At 35.6% G+C, this 23,409-nt stretch overlaps 1 protein-coding gene across 13 annotated transcripts in view; it reads right to left on the bottom strand.

Annotated features, from left to right (window-relative positions):
• LOC308189070 (lipoxygenase homology domain-containing protein 1-like) overlaps positions 1-23,409 on the bottom strand; it is a 200,714-nt gene that overhangs the window by 52,767 nt on the left and 124,538 nt on the right. For all 13 annotated transcript variants that reach the window (XR_013945994.1, XR_013945995.1, XR_013945996.1 and 10 more), the window contains 9 exons: positions 21,953-22,034; positions 20,631-20,686; positions 20,436-20,468; positions 14,464-14,633; positions 8,123-8,342; positions 6,275-6,429; positions 3,719-3,932; positions 2,177-2,367; positions 142-352 (listed from right to left, as the gene is read on the bottom strand). Coding sequence is in view for 9 of the 13 variants with exons in the window: in XM_080578742.1 (XP_080434868.1) it covers positions 142-352; positions 2,177-2,367; positions 3,719-3,932; positions 6,275-6,429; positions 8,123-8,342; positions 14,464-14,633; positions 20,436-20,468; positions 20,631-20,686; positions 21,953-22,034 (1,332 nt within the window). In the remaining 4 variants the exon portion in view is untranslated. The remainder of the gene's footprint in view (positions 1-141; positions 353-2,176; positions 2,368-3,718; positions 3,933-6,274; positions 6,430-8,122; positions 8,343-14,463; positions 14,634-20,435; positions 20,469-20,630; positions 20,687-21,952; positions 22,035-23,409) is intronic.

The following is a 23,409-nucleotide window of genomic DNA, read 5'->3' as shown; positions in this document are numbered from 1 at the left end:
TGATAAATGCAAGTGCAAAGCATCATATTCCTTAATCAAATTTTTGTGGAAAGTCTCATACTGTATTTCAGGCCCAGGAGATATACTGGTATTCCAGTGACACAGATCCTGACCCCAGTAACAAAAACAGACTTAGCTTACCAGGCAAAGGCTCCTGATCTGCATAGAGAGCTGGCAGTTCCACACATTTGTCTTCATTAGGGTTGAACAAGCAGTCAAAAGATAAATACATCTCTTCCTTTGTGCCTGTGTGCTTCATATGCAGTAAATCTAAGTGCCATGGCTGTTTTAGCTCACTATGTGGTCCAGTTACCTGAACTTTGTAGAGTGAGCCAATATCTGCCAGTTCATCCTAAGTGAGAAAAAGAGATGAATGGATATCATTCTAATTGTGCCAGATCAAATGTAGTTGACAGCTGTATGCAACAGCTGAGTAAACTTCAATAGCTGAAGAATTGGAGCAGATTTATAACTGTTACCATTTTTCCCCTTTCTAACTATATGCTTTCCCTTGCTCTTTCATTGCAAATATTGCCCAGACAGTAGCACTGAAATACTGCCCAGCTAGCAGCACTGCATGGGACCTGACCTTTCCTCTGACAGGGTACTTCCAGTTTCATACCATTTCTTTATATTTAGAAGAGGTTCTTTAGCAGAACTAGGTACTCCTCATTTTGGAACATGTTTATACCCTAATCTGGTGTGCTTACTTCCTCTTTCACTAAAGAAAGGAAGAACATGAAAAAACAGCCAATTATTTCCTTGGTGTAATCATTAAGTCCTATTTACCAGACTAGTAGGAAGAACCAGGAACAGATTCTTTATTCATGACTCCAAGGCTGCTTTCTGATGAACCCCCATGATCAAAAGTAACGTATTCTCACTCACTCTTTGGGACAGGGATCCCTTCACCTTTATTTTCCTGCTTTTCCCTTGCTACCTGCTTCTGCTGTTTCAGCAGCCAATCATGAAGAAACATCTTTCAGGATGTGGCTTCATGAACATATTTCTGTGATACAAAGCTGGTTTGAGAAGCTCCCACTGCCTTGTCTGTCCACTTGCTCCCATTCCATCAGTCTGGCCATATAGTTGTTTCTGCAGATGCAGGATCAAGGTTAAAACAAGGCTAACAAACCAACTGAAAACTTCCAGTTTTCTCACAGGGGTCAACCATTTCCTCAGAACCCACAAAGGCCAATGGAAAGATGGAACAAGCAATACAAGAACAGGACAGGTAATAGTCACACTTCCCTTGAATATTTTCCTAGTTTTCAGCACTTTGCGGTTCACGGATTTCCTAAAGTAGAGGAGTTCTCTGTAGTGTTTACCTTCAGGTCAGTTCCAAATTCTACTGTATTGGAGAGATGTACTCTACATTAATGGAGAGTAAAATCAGAATAGCATAACAGTAACACAGCTTTGGCACTGAGGACGGAATTATAGTTACGAGAGGAAAGTAAAAGAATTGGGAAAGAAGCAGGCCATACTTCAATGTAAGTCAAATTCATTCATTCAATCAAAAGGATGTTAATATTTAAGTTGAAGAGTAATAGGAGGAAGTGAAGACAAATGATGGAAGATGAGAATAACTAAATAAAGGGGAAAACTTGTGGGTGAAAAGGAGCTGATCAAGAGGAAAAATAAAGTGATTAAGACAGGCAAAAATAAAAGAGGCAAACAATGCAAGAAAAAGAAGTTAGACTGCAAAAACATGGTGACAAGGATGAATAAATTACATGAAAGACAAAAATGAACTTTCTGTTAAGTTTCATCTCATACACGATTCTTCCTTCTCCATCATCTGCCCTAAAATCTCTATAGCATCCCATGGCACATTGTATGTTTACAAATTGCTTTTGTGAGATCAACAAGAACTGTAAATCAGCACCTGCAGGCTGGTATGCACTGTGATAAGCACATAGGAACCACTTTGCTCAATTAAACATTGTCAGTATGAAACCTTGGGAAAAGGTTCATTTCTACTCATTCAAAAAACATTGCCCCAGTGACAGCCTTACTGCCTACAAACAAAAATGATGACCTGTGCCAAAATACATAGAGGACTTAAAAATCAATTTGGTAGTTTAGTTTAAAGAAACAATTTATCTCAGAATTAAGAGGGTCATCAGGTACATGATCCTTAGGCTTTTCTTTCAATAGATAAAGGTTGAAGTACTTTGATTTGAATTGCTTTTCCTGTAACTTGAAGTGGCAACTTTTTGTGATTCAGGTTGCCGTAGAAGATGAAAGAGAGGTGTAATGGATCCACTTCATTGCTCAAGTCAGACCCAGTGATGTCCATTATCCAGAGACCTGATGACTGCATGTTGATTTCAGGCAGCTTAGGACAAGAAATCAATCTTCTACCTTTAAAAATGATCAAAGAGAAAGAGGAAAGACAACAGTATGACAGAATGGCATAAAATAACAGGCCCATAGCCTTTACAGTACACTAAGCAAGCTCTATTTGCAGGTTATGTTGTATCTATGGCAACAGTTCACTAAGAAGAACACATCAATACCTTTATTATATTGGGTTTTTTTGTTTGTTTTTGTTTTGTTTTTTTGCCAAGAATTTAACAGCTTAATGTTCTTGCTGTGTTTAAACTTTAGTTTCACAGGTATTTTCTCGATGCCATGTTATTCTCCTTGTCATGTTTGGAAGTAATTACTAAGAGAACAGTCAGACACCTTTTAGAGGTCTAATTAATTGTTCTTAAAAAAAGCAATCAATGTTACTGAAACCATTTTATCATTTAGAAGAACCAGCCATCTGTAGCCTGTAGACACCTACTGCAAAATGAATAATAACAATGAACTTCACTTGCAACTATATAATACTTAGCAATATAATGTGTTATAATAGTGTGAGACTGACAGATAAACCTATTGTAAGCACATAAAAATATTTGCAGATCCTTAAGAGTTCAATATTACCATCTTCCTCTCTTTTTCTCTATTAATTGCTGCTATCCTTCATTTTCATTCCATTTTAACCATTTTATGGGAAATGAAAATGATTTAATGGAAGGAAACAGCTTAGAAAAATCTGCTTTCTACAATTCAGAAAAAAATATACAACTGAATGCCTACATATCTATCAAGGGCACCTTATCATTTGAAGCCATATTCTTTGTTCTGGATGAACTTTAACAGCTCATTTACATGAAATTGTTTTCACAGGATTGAAGGAAGGAATCTTTGCCACAGGTTCTGCTGTAATTGTTCTTTTGCCAGATACATCCAGATTTGGATTTGCACAACTTTTGGTGTAGTAAACTTGAAATGAGTATAAACTGAGCATAGAAAAATGGCACTGTTTCTTTGCACAGTGGAATAATACCATGGGTACTAAGCTCATTTAACTAGAGTAATTTTTCTCTGGATTTCAAATTAGATCCTAAGTGACCTGAAAATTAATGCATAAAACTTAAGCTATTTATCCCCATAAGGCATTCATCTAAAACTCTTACCTGCTTTAAATCTTTCATTGCAATGTGCTAAATCTAATTCAGAAGGTGAGAGTTTCATACAAAACATACTTACAGAACAGAATTTTATTCACTTTGACATTACTAGATGCAGTCTTTCTATAATAAAAAAATCAAACTGAAAAATCACATTTGCAATAAAAGAAAGACAATATAGAGATCTGAAAGGTCTATAGCCAAATTCAAAAATATGTAGAGAGGCAGACCAGTTTTGCAGAAGAGCTTACCAACTGTAACTATCTCACAAACAGTCTCACATGATCCCAGATGAGTATCAAGCCAGTTCCACCATGGGAAGACCCATTCTTTGTCTGAGTCTTGTGATTCCCTGACTGTTATCATCTTGAGGTACATGCCAGCCCCATATCCTTCTCCATCATGCCCTATAACCACTTTTTGCAAATGACTGAGAGAAACAGCTTCCACCAAAAATGAATCCACCTGCAAAAAAAGGGAAATACTTAGTAAAAAAAAGTTTGGACTCAAATATGCTTGAAGTCAAGGGAAAGCTTAGCCTGGATTTTGCTGAGGATATATACATATACATATTTTTAGTAACATTTAACATAACATCTCCCCTCTGAATCTAAGAAAGCACACACTGATTACATCTAACATTGAATCCTGTTTATCTTTAATGACATAACTTCTTCTGATCTTTGGACAATTTGTATTTCTTCAATCATTGCACATCACATTAAAATGTATATACCTTCTGACAGGCAAACAGTTATGACAAGATTTTGGTTTTAATCAAATTTCTTTCAGGGCACTTCAAGTTTCTAAAATGTATCAGGCAAATTTATATTTTATAGATCATTCAGATTTTACTTATATTAATAGTCCTAAAGAAAAATTAGAAATCTAGAAAGAGTGTTCACTACCAGATGGCTTCCTAAATTCCTCTCCAACAGTTAGAAAAGCCTATATTTTTGTTTTTCTTGCAAAATAGAAATTAGTGCAGAAACAGAAAATTGGACAAGTAAGCAAAAGAAAGGAGATTATGATGAATGGGAAAAATGTGAAGAAATTTGAGCAAAATACCAGGGATAGGAGCAGAATGGAAAAGACACAGTAAGGAAAAAGAGGGGGAAAAAAAAAAAAAAAAGGAAATTACATGCCCCACTAAATTCTTTCTTGTTTTATAAGAAAGCCAGGTCCAGCCTAGGGCCAGATGGTCTTGATGGTAGCTTATAAAGGTCAACAAGGTTATGAACAACTGGAGTTTAAACAACACTATCTATGATTTCAAAGATGTGAAACTATTGGAAACTGTCCAGAGAAGAGCTACAAAGATGGTGAAGGGCCTAGAGTGGAAGACATACGAGGAGCAGCTGAGGTCACTTCATCTGTTCAGCCTGGAAAAGAGGAGGCTGAGGGGAGACCTCATCACAGCCTACAGCTTCCTCACGAGGGGGAGTGGAGGGGTAGGCACCAATCTATTCTCTTTAGTGACCAGTGATAGAACCCCAGGGAATGGAGCCCAGCTGTGACAAGAGAGGTTCAGGCTGGATATCAGGAAGAGGTTCTTCACTGAGAGGGTGATCACTCACTGGAGCAGGCTCCCCAGGGACGTAGTCACGCCACCAAGCCTGTTGGAGTTTAAGAAGCATTTAGACTATGCTCTTAGTCATATGGTCTGAATTTTTGGGTAGACCTGTGTGGAGCCAGGAGTTGGAAACGATGATCCTTATGGGTCCCTTCCAACTTGGGAAATTCTATGATTCTGATTCTTTGATTATAATTAACACCATCATCCCAATAAAACATTAACTCAGTAGTAGGAACTTACTAAACCTGCTGAACGGGCAACTAAAAGAAGTTATTGGCAAACTGATCTCTAAAAAATGCAGGTCTCACCAAAGTCCTATGTGTTATCTGTGCTACTTTTAAAATAAAATACTGGAGAAGTAGCTTTTCAGTTGCTAACGTTAAAAGTACTTCTGTATGACAAAAATACCCATTTTCTTTTTAACAATAGTCAGGACTTGACAGCCAGATTGTAAGCCAAAATCCTGAACTTTTTTAATTAGGACATTTTAGGAAATAAATCTGTTCATGGAGGTAAAATAATTATTGAAAAGTGCTATCTTCTGTAAATATATATAGTCCTGAGATGTATGGAAAATCAATTTTAGAAATTCCCCCAGTATGTACCAAATCCAGTGCTGTGGTAATTATTCAATGAAATTATTTCACAGAAATGTAGTACTCTCCTTGATAATGTGTATCTTGATAGTGAGCAAAAAATAAGATTATATGCTTTTTCAAACTTAAATGCTCAGTGAGCTTATGAAAGCTGACCACATTAGAAGAATTGTATTGTTATTGGTCATCTAGAAGCAACATTTTTATGTGCATTCTCTACTGTACGTGGAATTCTTGTCTCCCATCTAAAGTTATTGAGTAGACATTCAGTTATTGCTTATACTAGGTTACAGAAACAGCACTGAATACAAAAGTCTCACAGCAATTTCTGTAACTAATTTTGTATCTAAATTTTTTAATTCTTTGATGACCTAAATTCAGAATAGAAGAAAGAAGAGGTGTGATCACAGAGGTTCTCCCAGCAATCTGTTCTGTATGTGCTCACACAGAGCCCTGATTATTGTGTGGGGATGTACTGGTACAGGAAGGAAACAACAGTGGTATTGGTCTGCTCTGAATATCTGGAAGACAAATACTGTTTCCATATTCTTGCTCTTCTGTAACAAGATGTAGTCTGATCAGGCATTTAGGGATGCAGTAGAGTAACATGTAAGATGGCATTTTTGTGCCATTACCTTACTCCTTTGAAATTTTCTTCCTGGTGTTAACGATGTATGGAGTTTCCTTACACCGGTGTCACCTCTTGTCCCATAAAGAGTGATATAAACATTTGCAAAGGTTTCTGCTCCCCAGCAGTCACCAGTATGTACAGAGACAACATATTTATGGACTGCATAAAAATAAAATAAAATAAAATAAAATAAAATAAAATAAAATAAAATAAAATAAAATAAAATAAAATAAAATAAAATAAAATAAAATAAAATAAAATAAATAAAATAAAATAAAATAAAACAAAAGTAAAATAAAATAAAATAAAATAAAATAAAATAAAATAAAAAGTGATATAAAAGATGTACTTAAAGGAAAACAACAATGTAGGTTATTTAGTGATATTACTGTTTTTTTTTATTTCTGCAACTACCAAAAAATCTGAAATAGTCGGTTTACTCTTTGTGAATGTGATGTCTTGAAGCTAGGCTCAATAAATTCTTTCCATTATCTTCCTTAGAAATTCAAGTGAAATTGTACTCAGACAACTTAGACTTCTGTAGCTTAGAATTACCAGTATCCAGACAAATTCTGTCCAATTGTATTTTACTGTACAAGATCCTGAAAATAAGAACTCATCTGAATTTGTTCAGGGACTGCTAGAAACTGAATGATCTTTGCAATAGTTAATAACCATCACAGGTCAACGAATAAACTACTATGTAAAGTTTATGTAAAATAGACTAGCAGAGGCTGGATGCGTGACATATAAGTATAAAAATTTACCAAATGCATTTATTAATTTAAGGCACATGACAGCAACTGTAAAACTTCTTTGCCTCTGTGTTGCTCCTGTACAAACACACTTTCTTCCCTCAACCTACACAGTCAGATTTGGATTTTCTGTTGAGAAGGATCATTAAATTGCAGATGTATTGCTACTTAGACAAAATGAATGGCCAAAATTTTTTCAAATGTCATTTTTAACATACTGTCCTGCTGAGTTAACATTTAATTAACTTAATGCTATAATTTCTTTTAAAGTTGTGAACAGGTTTGAGATGGTCAGGGACTAGCACTACTGGAACTTTAGTTTAGAAAAGCAGTCATATCTCCAATTACTTTTATATCATGTGTAACTACCCAATTTTCTGAATAAATGCAGTGTCTCCACAGGCCTTCACATTCCAAGGGCATTTCTGAATATATTCTAAAACTCTCAGCACGTCAAAAAAAAAAAAAAAAAGGGCCTTAGGGAAAAACAAATACAAAACTTTTTCTTTTTTTTCTACAATGAGAATTCCTCCTGTTAGTAACTAAGCTATTATAAGCTGAGTAATTCAACAGTAAATCTACCACAAATCATTTCCATAGCTTTGAACATGTGCTATACCTTTAAAAAATATAATTATATTCTTCATTTTTGCACACAGAATCATGCAGAAGATTTAGCAACTGTGAAACCCAATTTGTCACTTAACTGGAAAATTAAAGCTTCTTAAATGGTCAGCATTTTTGCAGTGCTTGTATGAAAACAGTTACCACAGAGCCACTGAAGATATCAAATGCAGACCAAGTGCTCTATTCTATATGTATTGTTGATTTCTTTTTGAGAGGTTAGTTTGCACGGTTCTTCACTCAGAGAGTGGTGAGGAACTGGCACAGGTTGCCCAGAGAAGCTGGGGATGTCCCATCCCTGGAGGTATTCAAGGCCAGGTTAGATGAGGCCTGTAGCAACCTTGATCTAGTGGGTGGCATCCCTGCATGTCGCAGGGAGGTTGGAACTAGATGATCTTTGAGGTCCCTTCCAACCCAAGACATTCTATGATTCTGTGATTCTATGACTGTTCGTATCTCTTCACTATTCTCACCTGGTAAAGTTTTCTGGTCCTCATTGACTGCAGGGAATTCTTTCACAAGCTCCTTGTCGTCTTTGCTAATAGAGAGCCAGCAGTTACAGTCAAAGTTTAGTTTTTGTTTTGCATGTAGCTCTTCTAAGTGGAAAGACTTCAAATGCCAGCCCTCAAAGCCTGGCACATCATCACAGCTGACCCGAATCTTGTATACATCTCCCACATCTCCAGTCTCAACCTGCAACAAACATCATAAGGAAAAGTGTACTGTCAGGAGCACTTTACTCACAGAGATTTCCCCAGCTGTGTAGAATCCCTTAACTTAACATCAACCAATGGAGATGCTCTATGGCTTGGATGAGTATGATAGGGCAATCCATCCTTCTCTTCACCATGGGTGAGGTTGCCTTCTTTATTTCCTTCTGTTCTCTTACTAGCAATGTGAGCGGGACCCTTTAATATCAGGGTGAGCCAAGATTAAAATTAGTAATATCTGCACATAAGACAAAAGGTAATATGTAAAGCTATGACCTTACCGGAGTACATTAACTTACAATTAAAGGCTCTGATATCAGCAGTCACGTTATGTATTAAAATTAATGATAATTACTACGAGCAGAAAAAATTTTAACTAAATTCTCATTTGCAAAATGATTAGAATTAGAACATGAAATTACTTTACAACCACTTCTGAGGAAAAGAGGAGGGATATTTCTGCAGAAATGTGAATCATGAATGTTACAGAAATAACTCTGTAGAACAGCATAGCCCTGTTCCCATACTACACATGAGAAATTCAGTATCTCGTTGCTGGCTGTGGGCTTCTGTGAGATGTGATTAAACCATCCAACCTAGGGCTGTGGGAATTGGGACGATCAAACTGCATCAAGTTGTAATGATCTGCATGGCATTAGCAACTGCACAATAAGTCTTCTGAGCCCCAGGAAGTAGGGTGCTGCAGCCTTTCACTGGTCAACAAGAAGAAAGATCTGGTGGGAAGGGAATTTCAAGTGAAACAGAAAACAGAACTATTCTAAAAAATGTAACAATTATTTTTGAGGATCAAAACAGAAAACTTTGCCAGCAGCCTTGTTCTTCCCACCTATTGCATTTTATTTTCCCAGACCAGCTACAACAAAAGCTTTGGTGACTGTTGCCAGGAAATAAATCCTTTATGCACCCAGTAGCATCATAGTAAGATTCTGAAGTTAGTCTTACAGAACCATGCTCTAGAACTAGCAGACTGGCTCTTAAGACACAGCACAGAGCTCCTAACAACTTAATTTATTCTGCTATTAGCTCTGCTCTTGACAGCCGTTCAGTGCTGACCTACCTTGCTTAAAGATAGTTCTTGTGCCTTTGCTTAATGGAGACATACATGCAGGGAAATATTAGTAAACTTATTCTTATTAGGGAAAAACAGTATAGAAAGCATGTCTTTGTCATTTGGGGAGAGAGTTGGGTACCCTGATTAATAAACGTTATGCAGATAAAAAATGGTAAAACCGCAGTGTATGAAAAGGAACTGTTAATTTAAAAAAACAGCAACCTGCCAAAATCATTTTACAGAAGCTTGAACTGTTTATGAAGCAGAACTTATGAAATGTGGCAAGAAATTTCACCTGATGACTTAAAAGATGCCTTCCAGTCTAAATTTCTTGAATAAGTGTCAAAAGAGGTTGCCATGTCATTCAAAAAAATAAAAAAAATCAGGATTCAAGGCATTGTTCTGTAAGGACCAGAGAAGAGTTCCCACCCACCATCTATGTAAAACCAGAAGCATGGGCCTGTTTCTATGATAGTTCTGCAGCCCCAAGGCTGCAGGGAATCTCTCAGTTCCTGAACTGTAACTTCACAGCTTGTAAAATAGACACACAATTGTATCTTGACATCAACGAGGACACCAGATTTGTCCTCTGAGCCTAGACTGCCCTGCTTGCCTGTATGCTGTCAAGTATACAGAATTAAGGGCATCCCAGACTGTGATGCACATGTGAGGAGGGTTATGCCTCTTGGATTTACCACATCCTGACTTGGTCTCCACCATTGCTCCATAAATAGGGAAATACATGGGCAGAATTTCTTGTCAAGAGTTTTTCATTCATGCTGTGTATGCTGCAAATGATATCATTAGCTATGGCACAGTAAATGGTCTAATTCCTCTTAAAAAATGTGCATTCATCTCCTATTAAACTTAAAGGGAACTATCCAGGTTCATCAAGAGAAGAGTGCACAGCTTCTTCACCCGTCTAAACTATGGTCCCCTCACACACAATAAAATCATTGCTCCTGCTCTTTCAGAGCCAGACTACTGATTTTTAAAATGATTGCCTGCAGATTTTATTTCTTGCAGATAGATCTCATGACTGTATCACACAGCTATTCTAAATGCCATGTACCACTCATTCAATAAAGCTCTGTGGTTTGAACTGCAACATTACAGAATTTGGTTATTTTTATTTAACAGGGCAAGCTGTACCTCACATTTTACTTTGTCTTCTGCTACCCAAATTTGCAATTCTCTGGACTTCTAAATTCTCATAAAGACATGTTCAATAGTCATTGTAGAAAATGGACAGATCAGATATAGGAAAATAATTTAAGAATACAGGACTGACTATTTAAGAGTCACTGTTTTACCTTCTTTTTCTAGAACCACAATTTCAATGAATTTCATGCCTTTGAGCCATGAAGAACTAGCAATCATACTGTCCATAATCTGTTGAATTAAACACCAAATATTTCCAAGTGAATGTAATAGATATTACATTCTCCCCTTTTTATGTTATTTGTTTGGGATTTTTTCCACAGTTATTATTATACTTTCTCTTTAGTTTCATCAATGTAACATAACATTGTCATTACATCATGCTCATAATCACTTTCTGAGCAATTTAATATGGTCAGTTTCCCTTTGGAATATGATATCCTATCTTTGATCCCATAATTGGCTTTGCCTTCCATCAATGCCTATTAATTGATGCAAAATGACCTTCAATGCAGAGACAGACAAATAATCCATCACAAAGTACATATTCAACGAACATCCTCTTTTTAAATTTACAGAATGTTTGCAAGAGGAAACTATTTACCTCATTTTTATTTATGATTAAAGTTTCCTGATTAATTTATCCACATTTATTTCTTCTGAATGGTTTTATGTAATGTTCAGTACTTGAAATCTGAGCTGAATTGGACGTGATTTGTCATATACTAAATAACACAGTGTTTTTCCATTACATGACTGAAGGAGCATAGTTCTTATAATTAAGAGGATGCCTTGGCAAAGCCACTGGGGTTTTGAAGCTCTCAGAGAAAGTAACTGATGAAAATGGTTAGAGAATTTCATAATATTTTAAACCTTTTCCTTTCTGAATCACACAGGACTTGTCCAAAGGCATCAAGCCTAATGTAATTAAAGCTTTGTAAAATTCACTGTTTAGGTACATGCTTAAATTAAATTCTTCATTACGTCTCTATAATATACATATATCTGTGCATAAATGATTCTAATTGTAAAGGGTGTGGTAAAGCATCCTAAAATTCACCTGAACAGCTGTCAGAAACTCCAGAAATCCAACTACTTGTTGTCTGGAGCATCATCCCACACTTTGGAAAATTCCTAGCATATTAGTATTACATAATCTAAAATTTTCTGTCATCCTTATAGTCTTTAACTGAAAATACATTCCATATTTGTTGTGTATTTATGAACAGTTGTACCTGCCAGAGCTTTGTGGTTACAATTCTGTCACTCATTTCATACTACCTGTGCTAGTGCTTTGGAGAATAGTTTTAAAGATCCTTATTCCAAGATCAGTCAGTCAATGTAACTCTGCATTTTATAATTATCTGTATAACAGAAAGTGTACAGTACAGTAGGACTCTCCAAAAGCATGCTCTGACAAGCTTACTCTGTAAGCAACCAAGAAACCTGCTGAGGACTAGGAGAAAGTTATATATATACTTTACAAATTTGCTCATTCCATTAGAGATCAACAATTGATTTTTATCATCACTGAAATATAAAAGAAAAAAAAATCTACTATTGTACTGTCAGTTTACTTACATTTTCCCAGTTATTTTCCAATGTGTTTGTTCATTGGAGCTGACATGGTTTCTTGCCTTGCTATCTTCAGTGCTAGAACTCCCAGATAGTTCAATAACATAGACAAACTTACTTATTTCTCATTATTTATTATAAATTATGTATTCTAATTAAATTTATTCTTATTTAAGCAGATCACCCACTCTACTACAGCTATGTGAGACCATTGAAACCCAACAACGTGCTAGCATGCTGCTATTTTTTCTAACAAACTATTTTTTGCTCTTGCTACATGCAATTAAACTACACCTGTTCTTTCACAGGAGTTGATTTGAAATATTTTGGATCAAATAATCATTCTGAATATGATGTACATCTGCATACATTTCTGTGAGAACACCTGGAAGATCAGGAATTTACATGCCTTCCTGTCCTCAGTGTGCAATAAATGTATCTCTGAGATCAAAAATAAGCCTACTGTTTCAAAATAAGCATGAGCTGCTTATAGCACATAACCTGTTGTACTTGTTACTGCACTAAGGACATTTGTCTAAGACCAGGATCTTGGGGAGATTTAAAAGTTCATTTACTGCTGCTTGTTGGGAAGTTGAATTCACAGCTTGTCCTCCTGGTGACATCATGCTCATGCCTCCAGCCTGCTGCTACAGCAGGAGAACACGAGCAAAGCTTTCGAAAGCCTTAGTAAGAACAAAGAAAGAGAGAGTAAAAAGAAACTGGATTTATTAGCTGAACCACCTAGAGAAGATAAGAGGAAATTTATGATGATATCTGAGTCTGAGGATCCTCAGGACCTACTAGTTTGACTTCCTTAGAGTGCTACAAAAACTGGAAAACACTGTAAGAACTGAAGCAAAGAGACAAAACTTCACGCTCAGTAAACAACACTCAAATAGTATTAACATTTTCAAAGAAAGCAACAAAACCAGGGGCACAGATAGCTGTCAGAAAGATACAGACATGAACGCAAAGCCAATCCAAAGTATGAAGAAGCATTTAGAAAACTGTTAGGGTGGAACCTCAGTATGATGCATATGGTATTATGGTACATAGGATAGTAGAGAACCTAGGATAGTAGAGTAGTGGGGACAACCAGGACAGACACATGACAATACTAGCTTCTCCTAGCATGGTACTCAGTCAGTGAAATCAGGCAATCGACAAAGAGTACATGTCATTTGGGAAATTACCAACACGTTGCATGTAGGAGAGGTCTGCTTTATGCAATGATAGACTCTGCCTCTATTGACCTCTTCAGTTTATGTTAGTGGATTAGGAAGTGCCTTTTGTTGCTCAGAGTTTCCTCTCTGTTTTCTAATAAGTAGCAGCTTTCTTTTCTTTAACAAGTGTCATTTATGTTTTCATTTACTCAATGTTTTCATTACTGCAAAGTTCCTAAATTGTTTTAGCTTGTTATTTAAACTTTAAAAAATCAGCCTGGATCAGGTCATTATGATTAATATTTGACAACATTTTCTAAATGTAGTTTTGTCATTGTTTTCAGAATGTTTATTGCAGCCATTGAAAAGCATTTCTGAGGTTTAAAAAACTGCCTTGAATTGCAAGCTATTTCTCTCTTCTGTCTATCTAGAAGCTGCACTTCAGGCCAATGAACATAGTTTGCAATGATGTAACCTAGCAAGCCAGGACAGAATTTGACCATTAAAAAGACACCTCAGATGAATACTCTCAAAGCAGCAGGATGTGTATGAGGTGTACAGGTAGTCAGGTCTGTATTAGGGTTGATTTTAATATTGGTCATGTATATGCTGTTGCCTCAATGTAAGTGCCTCCATGGAACTTTGATATGCATTCTCCTGTGATTTATGATTATCCAGAAAATCTGCTGCCTGCTGGCCTCAGGGACAGAACCATTTTTGGGCAGAGTGGAGAATGCTTTAGAAAGACTGAAACAAAGGAAAGAAAAAGCCACTCAGGTCCCAGAGGAATACTGTCCAATCCTTAATTTTCTGCATTCTCAAATAGTTTTATATTGCTTTTGTAACAACTGCAACGCAGGAAAAAAAAAAAAAAAAGACAAGCTGATGAATGCAATAAATTACATGAAACACATTGTTTGTTTTCCTGATACTGAAAATTCAAAGAGAACATGGCAGCTGGCTGTAGTAGAACAGAACCACAAGCAGAAGACGACCCAAGATCTAAAGTTACATCATTCTGTCATTGGCAATAAACATGTCATTTTAACAACAAAACTAGAATTCCACATATATTTTGGCTGTAGAGTAATGACATGAGAAGCTCTGTGTAGTACTGTATATTTATGACTTACAATGAATTCATCCGTTGCTCTGGGTAGAAAACACACATGTCCTGGTCTTTGTGGAGAAAGCAGGATCTTATCACTTTTGCCCTTTGAGCCATAAATCACAAGGGTCCTTTTACAATCCTGTGGTTCTGGGGAATCTCCATCTGTTTTAACCTGCACTCTCCACTGTTGAGCTAAACAAAATAAAAACAACCCATTTTCAGTATCAATGGAAGAGACTAATGAATGCTTTTGTTATTATTACAACAAAGAATTTAAAGATAACTAGGAGCTTACATCCTGTTTTACAAAAATAGACAAATAGACATTCATTCTCTTGAAGATAATTATAATGTGAATAAGATTTTACAAACAAAACACAACAATCCAAATATGTGTGCAAGCAGAAATTAATACAAAGGAAGAAAGAAAGTAAATATTTGGCTATGCTTTTGCATTCCTTATAACAAATTACTTGTTTTAATTGCAGTAATTCATTTATTAAATTTTGGTACTTAAAGTGTTCCTATGTTACATGAAAAAGAAAACATTTTGGAAAGCTTGTATATGATCCATTTGCAAAAACTGCTGGCTAATACACAGATAGTTAAATAATGAAAACTAAACTTCGTTTCTCAGATTTTTCTAACCTAATTTGTCATGTTCAGTCTGCTCATGTGTCAGATCATTCATTAGGACAGAATCCAAAATCTAGGGAACTGCAAAGTTCACTGAACTCAGCTCATGGATTTCAGACATTCTTTTTGGTAGATGACATGTATTCATAGCAATATTTGAAAGTCCAGAATGCAACTCAGAAACTGCAGAAAACCATTCCAGGTGTGTGAAAATACACTGTGTCTTAGATGGATAATATAGATTAGAAAGTTGTTTAAGTGGTTGATTGTAAATCTTGCCCTGAATTTGAAAGAATTATTTGCAGATACAACACTTGATCCTGCATGGCAAAGGGAACTTAACAGTGGAAGGAAATTAAAAACCTATGTTTAGTCCGTGACCAATACTGTGATAATAGGATAATTTGCTAATGAGATTAACATAAAAGAGAACTATTTCATGATTTTGTGTCAGCCCACAATGCAATGTGCTGACAAAATAACCTGTAGAATAGTTTAGTTCTGAAATAAATTAGATGTGATTCTTTTTCTTACAGTACTGTTCTTTTTTCACACCTTTTGTTTTCCTCCACCTGTTTGGAGGTGGAGATTGAATGAAAACCTTTTCTGGTTTTCCTGACTTATGGTTTTTCCCCTGATTTTTTGCTTCATCTTCTTTAGCTAAATCTGTTTTCCCCCTTGTTATAGAAGCTTTTTCTCATCACATCTGACTGTTCCCTGATTCTTCTGGGCTCAGCTACAAAACAGCAGGCGAATACACATCTCACAGTCAGTCTGCTGAGTAACACAGGAGCTGAAAGGATCCTTCCATCTGAACTCCTTTTTTCAGGTCATTTCATGAGTCAGATGTAGTATTATGGAAGATGCAGACTTTGCCTAATGAGGAATGTTTGTTGTTTGATATTTGTGCCAGCTTTGAATTTTATTTCCTTGTGCCAGGTTGGCATGTGGTACCCTTCAGGGTGTCACACTTGGTGAAGTCAAGCATCATTTGAGCTTCTGCTGTTCCTGAGCACTCTGAGGGTTTATGAGCAGATTCAAATTTTTACAAAGACTCCTGACATAGCCCTGAACCTCATATCCACTCCAACCATGTCCCATTTTGAAGACTGACCCTGGAAAGAGCAGAAAGGAAATTAAGATAATTTTGCATTACTGTGTTTCCCAGGTGAGCTTTCTTTTTTCTGCTTTCTTTCCTGCTTCAGGAGAGAAAGCAAGGACACATATCTGCCTATCTTCTGCTCCAAGAGGCAGCATGTTTAAAGAAGGTATTTTGGGCAAGGTGATTTATTTTAATTAATGTGCAGAATTGTGTTTTTAATTTTCATTTCAGAAGAAAGACTAAGACACCAGCTGGGAGTTTTCCAGGAAATAAATCAGTAGTTAACAGATTTAAAGCCTCTTAGCATCTGTGACTGCTTGTTCTCCTACATTTGCTTTGAATGCTTCTACTGCTTGGTAACAGAGCTAACCCAAACTCACAGTATTTTCTTTCTGTTCAGCAAATTCATTTAATCTGCTCATGCCAGAATAAGAAAAAAATGTTTTGCTTAATATTATATTATCTTAGACAGCTACTTCATAAGGATGGCAGTCATCAGATAGGAGACCGATTACTAATACATACTGGGTTCAGTGACTTCTATATTGTTTTTCTATATCTGGAATTTCAGAAAATTCCAAACTCTTCAGTAACTTCTGAAAATCAGATAGCTTGTCTTGAGTAGGTAGGTCACCTTCTGTACTTCACATGCATGGCCACATAAAAAAAAATCCTTTTTCCCTGAACTACTGAACTACATTAGCTTCCGTTTGGAGTGACTAGTGCTTTACTGTGTTATTTTACTTTTAGCAAATGTGCAATGGTATACCCATTTTCTTTGAGATATCAGTATAATACTGCTAAAATGAATGGTGGAGATGAAACAGAACTTCAGAAACAGAAAGAAATCTCCATATTTTCTCTTCGCTTAAGCAATATAACCAAAGATCTTATTTCACATTACAGAGATACATCCAGAGACATATTATAAGCACTTGTCGACTTTAAGGAATGAAATGAGATCAATCATAACAATATCTTTCCAGAAATTCTTTTAACCACTAGTTTGGAGCCTGAAAAATGCTTGCAGCAAAATTGTGAAAATCAAACCTTCAGTGACATCTCTGCATAGCAAATTGGGCAAGGTAAAACATAAAGTCAACATTTTGTTATATAATTCAGAAAACTGAAAAAGGAAAGTGTTTTTTTTTCTTCTTTCAAAATACTAACAACTTATGTGTTGTTAGAGGATTGCCGTCACTGTTTTTAGGACATATTATTCCAGTTTTCTTATTCTGGTGAAGCAGGACCATGCTATTTGAAATTTAGTTATCTGTGATTATTCTTACTCCATTAGCAAAAGCTTGCCAGATAGTGAATGATATGAAAACAAAGTCAAAGGAGAATTTACTGCATATTTTCTCTTTTCTTATGAATTTTCTAAATGTCTTAATACCAAAAACCTTTCCCAACACAAGATCCAACCTAGAAATATCTATTAACTGAACAGCGTTCATTGAAGTTGAAATGTATTTTGTGTGCTACCCACAAAAGCCCACAATGCCACAGAGCACCCTACAAACCACACTACAGGAACCCAGCTCATTTTAACTGACTGCAGAATGGACAACATTGGAACATGTTTGTGGTTTTGCTTTGAGAAAAAATCTTTTACTAGGTACTCCAATTATATTCAACTTATTTTAAACAGAGAAGGAAAAGAAAAACAAAAAACAGAATGAGGAAGTAGCAATGTAGAAGACTTTTAGAGAGTGATGTAAAGTCCCATTCTCCCTCAGAATGACTTCATCATTTGTGACTTGAGAAGAGTTATCCATATTCTCTGCCAATACAATCTCCTTTGTCTTTTTTTCTCTTGCATCAAACATACATGGAGGAATAAACAGAAGATGAATAAATCCGTTCCTATGCTTGATTTGCCAAAGCTTCTCCGTAATCTACAGATGTACACAAGTTGCTGAAAAAAATTGACATGGGCCTTCTGCATCTAGGCAGAATCCATAGCCACCAGCAGCGTTCACAGGGATCTGGAATTTATGTTTCATTAAAGCTGGCATAAGAGGGGCCTGTCTGGAAAAGAACCGGGAGTAGTCAAGTAACTCGCTTAGCGATGACAACTTTCAAACTCTCTGATTTGGCTTGGTGGTTAGTAGCTTGTTAGCCTTCTCCAAAGAGAATGAGATTTCTGACCTTCAGAGTGACTTACTACATGTTTTGTTTTGAAACCTTTGCTTTAGACCTGACCTGAGCTTATCTTTATTCTGGAAATCACCAAATGCCAAATTTTACCAATCAACTTTCTATGACTTTTCCTGAAGCCCACTTGCAGAGTGCAGCTCACATAATATATGACCACATGAATGCATAAAATATTGTCTCCCTAACATCAAAACTGCTGCATTCAGGAAATGTACATTATACGGAAGGTCTGCACATCTGCTGTGAGTGGAACTGCTTATCAATGCTATCTTCTCTAACGTAAAGTTTTCAGTGCTGCAGATGCTCGGAGAATTTAAAGCAATTACTTTCTATTCCAAGACTCTTCACCTCTGGAATTTTATCAGCACTAGTGGTACTAATACTAGTACTACATCACAATGGATTGACACAGAACTGAATATAAGACAACTTTCCAAACCTCTTGTGCTTGTTATCATACTAAAAATCTCAATCTTTTTCACTTGCAATACCTCTAATATTACCATTAAGACAACACAATTTAAAAATGAACAATCCTGAGATCAGCCCTGCTCATCATCTCTTTTACAAAAGGTATAAAAAGCAGTCTCTCATCTATTTCATTTCACCACTGGAATGAACTCTTGGGTAAAGAAAAAGATGACTAAAGAGAAGTTCAAGCTAAGGTGTTGCATAGATAATTGGCAGAGGACTTCCTAAAAAATGCTCTTCTTCTTTATATCTTCATAATTCAGAACCCCTCATCTCTTCTTAATGATGACACATCCCCTGGGTCCTCCTGAACATCTTGACAGTGTGATGTTTCACAAACTGATAAAGCATAAGATGCTCCTTTCACCTCATAATCAATGTATTGTGCCTTAATGTTCTTGACATGCACAAGCTCTCAGCAGCCTTTGCATCTCTGCCTGCTTATAGTAACATAATAAAAAATGAAGCTGTACTGAAAATAAAAACAAACAAACAAACAAAAAAAACCTTAGATTAGTACTAAAATACAGTCTATTTTCTGAACATAAGGTGAAACAGATATTATGGCTGCATTTCAGAAATGTGTGCTGAGCAGAACGTAGAGTACAATTCCAAGTCACTCATGAAAATCAAATCTCTATGTGGGAAAGTCTTTATTTACCTGAGTTAATCAGTCTCCTCTTGTAAAAGTTATCTTGCCGTGGAACAATAAAACTGTTGGCTAAACTGTTTGATTGAATGCAAATGATTATATTTTCACTGAAACTGCAATTATATCGAGAGATCAGCACTCATGCTACAGAAGGCAAGCCACTGTTTTCAGAGCTATATGTAAACATTACTTTATTTACTCTAGTTTCTCCCATACTGTTCTCAGACACAGTTACACGGAATATGCATTTACAGTAAAATATTCATAAAGAAATTTGTATCAGTCTGTTTCTCTTTTCTGGTTAGGGAGAAACACAGAGATGGTATCTCACATTCTGAACACTTGGGAGGTCCTAGCGTATTATGGTGCTAGTCTATGGTGATAGACTGTCTTTGTAGGCATATAAATAGACAACTGGGTGGGTAGTTTTTTATTAAAATCTTTTAACTCCAAAAATCCAAGCAGATTTAGTCAACAAAATGAGTATACTACTTCCAGTTTCACTAACACATTTGGAGCTCAATCTTGCAATATTTCTGGTTACTTTTGGAATGCCCTGGTTGCCCTGGTGGACTTTGAACTGAAAATGCTTTCACTGCCACTTCACAACACATCTTTCAATATGCTCATGTTTGCCAGGGTATCTGTCCCCATGTATTAAATGACAGTGACATTAAGATAAACAAAGCAACACTTGAATCTTTTCTCAGAGGAATTCCTGGCTGATTTCAGGACAGAATAGTAAAAATATGAAGAAAACCAGAAATGGTTTATGAACAGAAGGTTTTTCTCAATTACTTGTAAAGAGTTTATCACTTCTGTAGATCATCTTTAGCCAATTTGTATTCATTTTCTCTCACAGTTGATAGCTTACTTATATGATGAGGTCACTTGCTCACATATTTGCCACTTACTACTGATTTGGAGGTTAAATTCAAACAGCAAAGACAATTGTGTAGAAAACAATTCTTACCTTTAAGGAATGACTTCTTTGAATTGCCATCTTCTAAAATATTAGCAGAAAAAAAAATAATGTGAGCAACCTTCTTTATCACTTTTTTTTTTCTTATGTTATGGTCATATTCAGAAAGGATCTTCAGTAATAATTAGGCAGTAAATAACACTGTATTGTTACCACAAAAAAAGAAATCTGTAACAAAATACTTACTTTTGGCAGTTAGCTCTCTCTGAGTTTTCCCATCATCTTGATATTCATCTAACCATCTTTCATTGCATAAATAAAATAATAAGATTAATAACAATTATCAGTATTGATAATAATCAACAAGTAATCTGACATTTGCTTTCTCTCTTTTTTTTTTTTTAATCAAATTAGGTCTTTAAAGTACCTTCTAGACCCAATTTTCTTGTATGCCTTCATCAGAGTTAGCATTATTCATATTGGGAGTATTTGGCTCACTCTCCCATCAAACAATGGGAATTTTCATGACAGTTTTATGAAGTGCTATAGTACTTCAAATTAAATATACTATATGATGTAGTAAGCATTTACAGGATCAGATACTCAGTTGTATATTTTGAGGGGTTTATATAATCTGCAGTGGTCAGTTATATTCATCATACTTAACAGGATAGATAAAACCTGGAAGATCTGGAAGTTTATAGAAATTCTACAAATATGCAACAATTAACTGATTTTTTTTTCTTTTACTTTCCTTTTCTGTTATGCAGATGAATTTAAGGACCTTTCCTGTAGATTTCCTTTATTTCTCTACAAAAACACACCTGTACTCCTGCAGTTAATCCCCCTTACTTAAATACACAGAGGTAACACACACAAATCCCTGCTTTTGCCTATTGGTATATTTAACTTTTTGTTGTTGTTGTTTTATTTTTATGTTGTAGTCATGTGACTCAACCTACTGACAGCTAAAATTTCAGGTTGCAGTTGCCTCCAGTAATAAAATATTTGGAAGAACATGCTGTTTAGTAATTGTTAGAACTGAGAAAGTCAGGCATTTTCCAATTTTGTCCATAGCAGCAACATTCTAGACCTACTAAGACAGAGAAATAGAGATTTACTAAATGAAAGGAAATATTTTAGCCCTTCTCTAGGAGGAAAGTTAAGGGCGTTCCAAAGATTTCTGGTATGTATATAATGTTTTCAGTGACTGAGAAAGAGGTATTGACCAAAATCAGTATGTCTAGATCCTTACACATAATACTGTTTAGAAGATAAAGAACTGAAAGCTTATTTATTTTCATGTGGTCTCTGTATAATCAAGATAAAGGAAATATCAATGCACCCTTTCTCCAGTTTTGGGCTTCTTCACATTAGGCTATGACTCCTTTTGCTACTGTTCCAACAAACTTTGGCTTCAGAAGCAAAATTCTGCAACCCTTGTCCTTTGAGAAACTCTTGCGCACTGCTCACATATCTAGGCTGTGTGCACATACCTTTTCTGCAAAATTTTCCCCAGGTTGCCGAGAGTGTAACAAACTAATTCTGCTTCTCCATGAATGACATACCTGTTACAAGGAAATACAACCTCCTGAGCTTCCTTTCCTTCTTTATATTTTATCACAATCTTATCCAGGAACCATCCATTGCCTGTGTTGAAAGGAAAAAGTTTATAATCTAAAATAATACTTCTGTCAAAATAAAAAATATATATAAAAGTCCAGATGATATTTTTTCATCACAGAAACAGGTCCCATTAGCACAGAGCTCAACTAAATAGATGAGATAAAATAATACAACGAAAGCTTATCATTCTGTGTCTCTTGGAAGAGGTACAATGTTAATTCTTCTCTGCCTTGCTATTTTAATCTTAAGAAGGGGGATTTTTTTTCTTGGAGACAAGTATATGCATATATCTGTGAACTGCCAACACCATCACCATCCCAGCCTACATCTTTTGATTCCTTGTGATCAGGCACAAGGATGTTAGGACAAATCTGTTTATGCAGTTAAATAAGATCTGTGTGAAAGATGGAATTTTTGGTCTTCTGTGAGTGAAGTTGTTATTGCATATAACAGTATTAACAGACCATTAATATCTACTGTTTCCATTTGCATATGTTCTTACTTAGCTTCTGAAAAATATATGCTTTAGCTTTTACAGTATAGGCAAATTTGCATAAACTGCAAAGTCAAAATACTACATCAGTCTACGTAAACATTATATTAACAATTCTGATAGAAACAAATTTGTTGTAAACAAACAACAGGAGTTCTTCTGGGCATGTGATGAGCCTCCTCAAAAGTTTTTCAAATTTCCACTTTTAAAGTCTATGTTTCAAGGGCATGCTTTTGTTTATCTGTCCTCTGTAAAGAGAGGAAAGAACCTTCTTTATAGAGATTTATTTATTTTTTTTTAATATGAAATATCATAGTCTTTATTGAAGTCTCTTTTTGCTTTCTTGCCCAAGGAAATAGCATGAAAAATTTTCTTTTGGTCTTGCAACAGCAGCAATTTAAATTTATATGGTATTTAAATCACAAAGCACCTAAGCACTTTATAGTTTTACCACTGAGTTTAATCACCTTCTACCTGAAACTTTGTGATAGGTCAGAGAATCCACTTTAAAGTAAAGCTACATAAGTTTTAACATACTTTTGGATTCTATAAAAAATATAGACATTAGTGATATGAATAGGGAAAAAAATATATTCAAGTAATATTCAAGTAATAAATTCATTCATCAGTATGAGATTAACTGAGGTATGACTGCTACTGGTTTACTGCATTGCTAGGAAGAAATGTTTAAGAACTTGATCTCACCAAATAAATGGAAATTCTCATAAACTAAAAGACAGGGCATTGTTCCAGTCTTGTTTTTGTTGGCTTGCTTGTTTGTTTTTTAACAGAGCTTTATCTTTGCCACACACAGGGAGAAAAAAGTAAGGCTGGCAAGCAAATTTTTTATAATTTTCATTGATACAAAGCATACATTAGTGAACATTGAAAAACTGCACAAGAAAA

This window comes from Anser brachyrhynchus, assembly GCF_964034855.1.
Source record: "Anser brachyrhynchus genome assembly, chromosome: 2".
Classification (NCBI taxonomy): domain Eukaryota; kingdom Metazoa; phylum Chordata; class Aves; order Anseriformes; family Anatidae; genus Anser; species Anser brachyrhynchus.
Note: the sequence above shows the minus strand (reverse complement) of the source record. Positions and strands in the feature narration are given on the sequence as shown.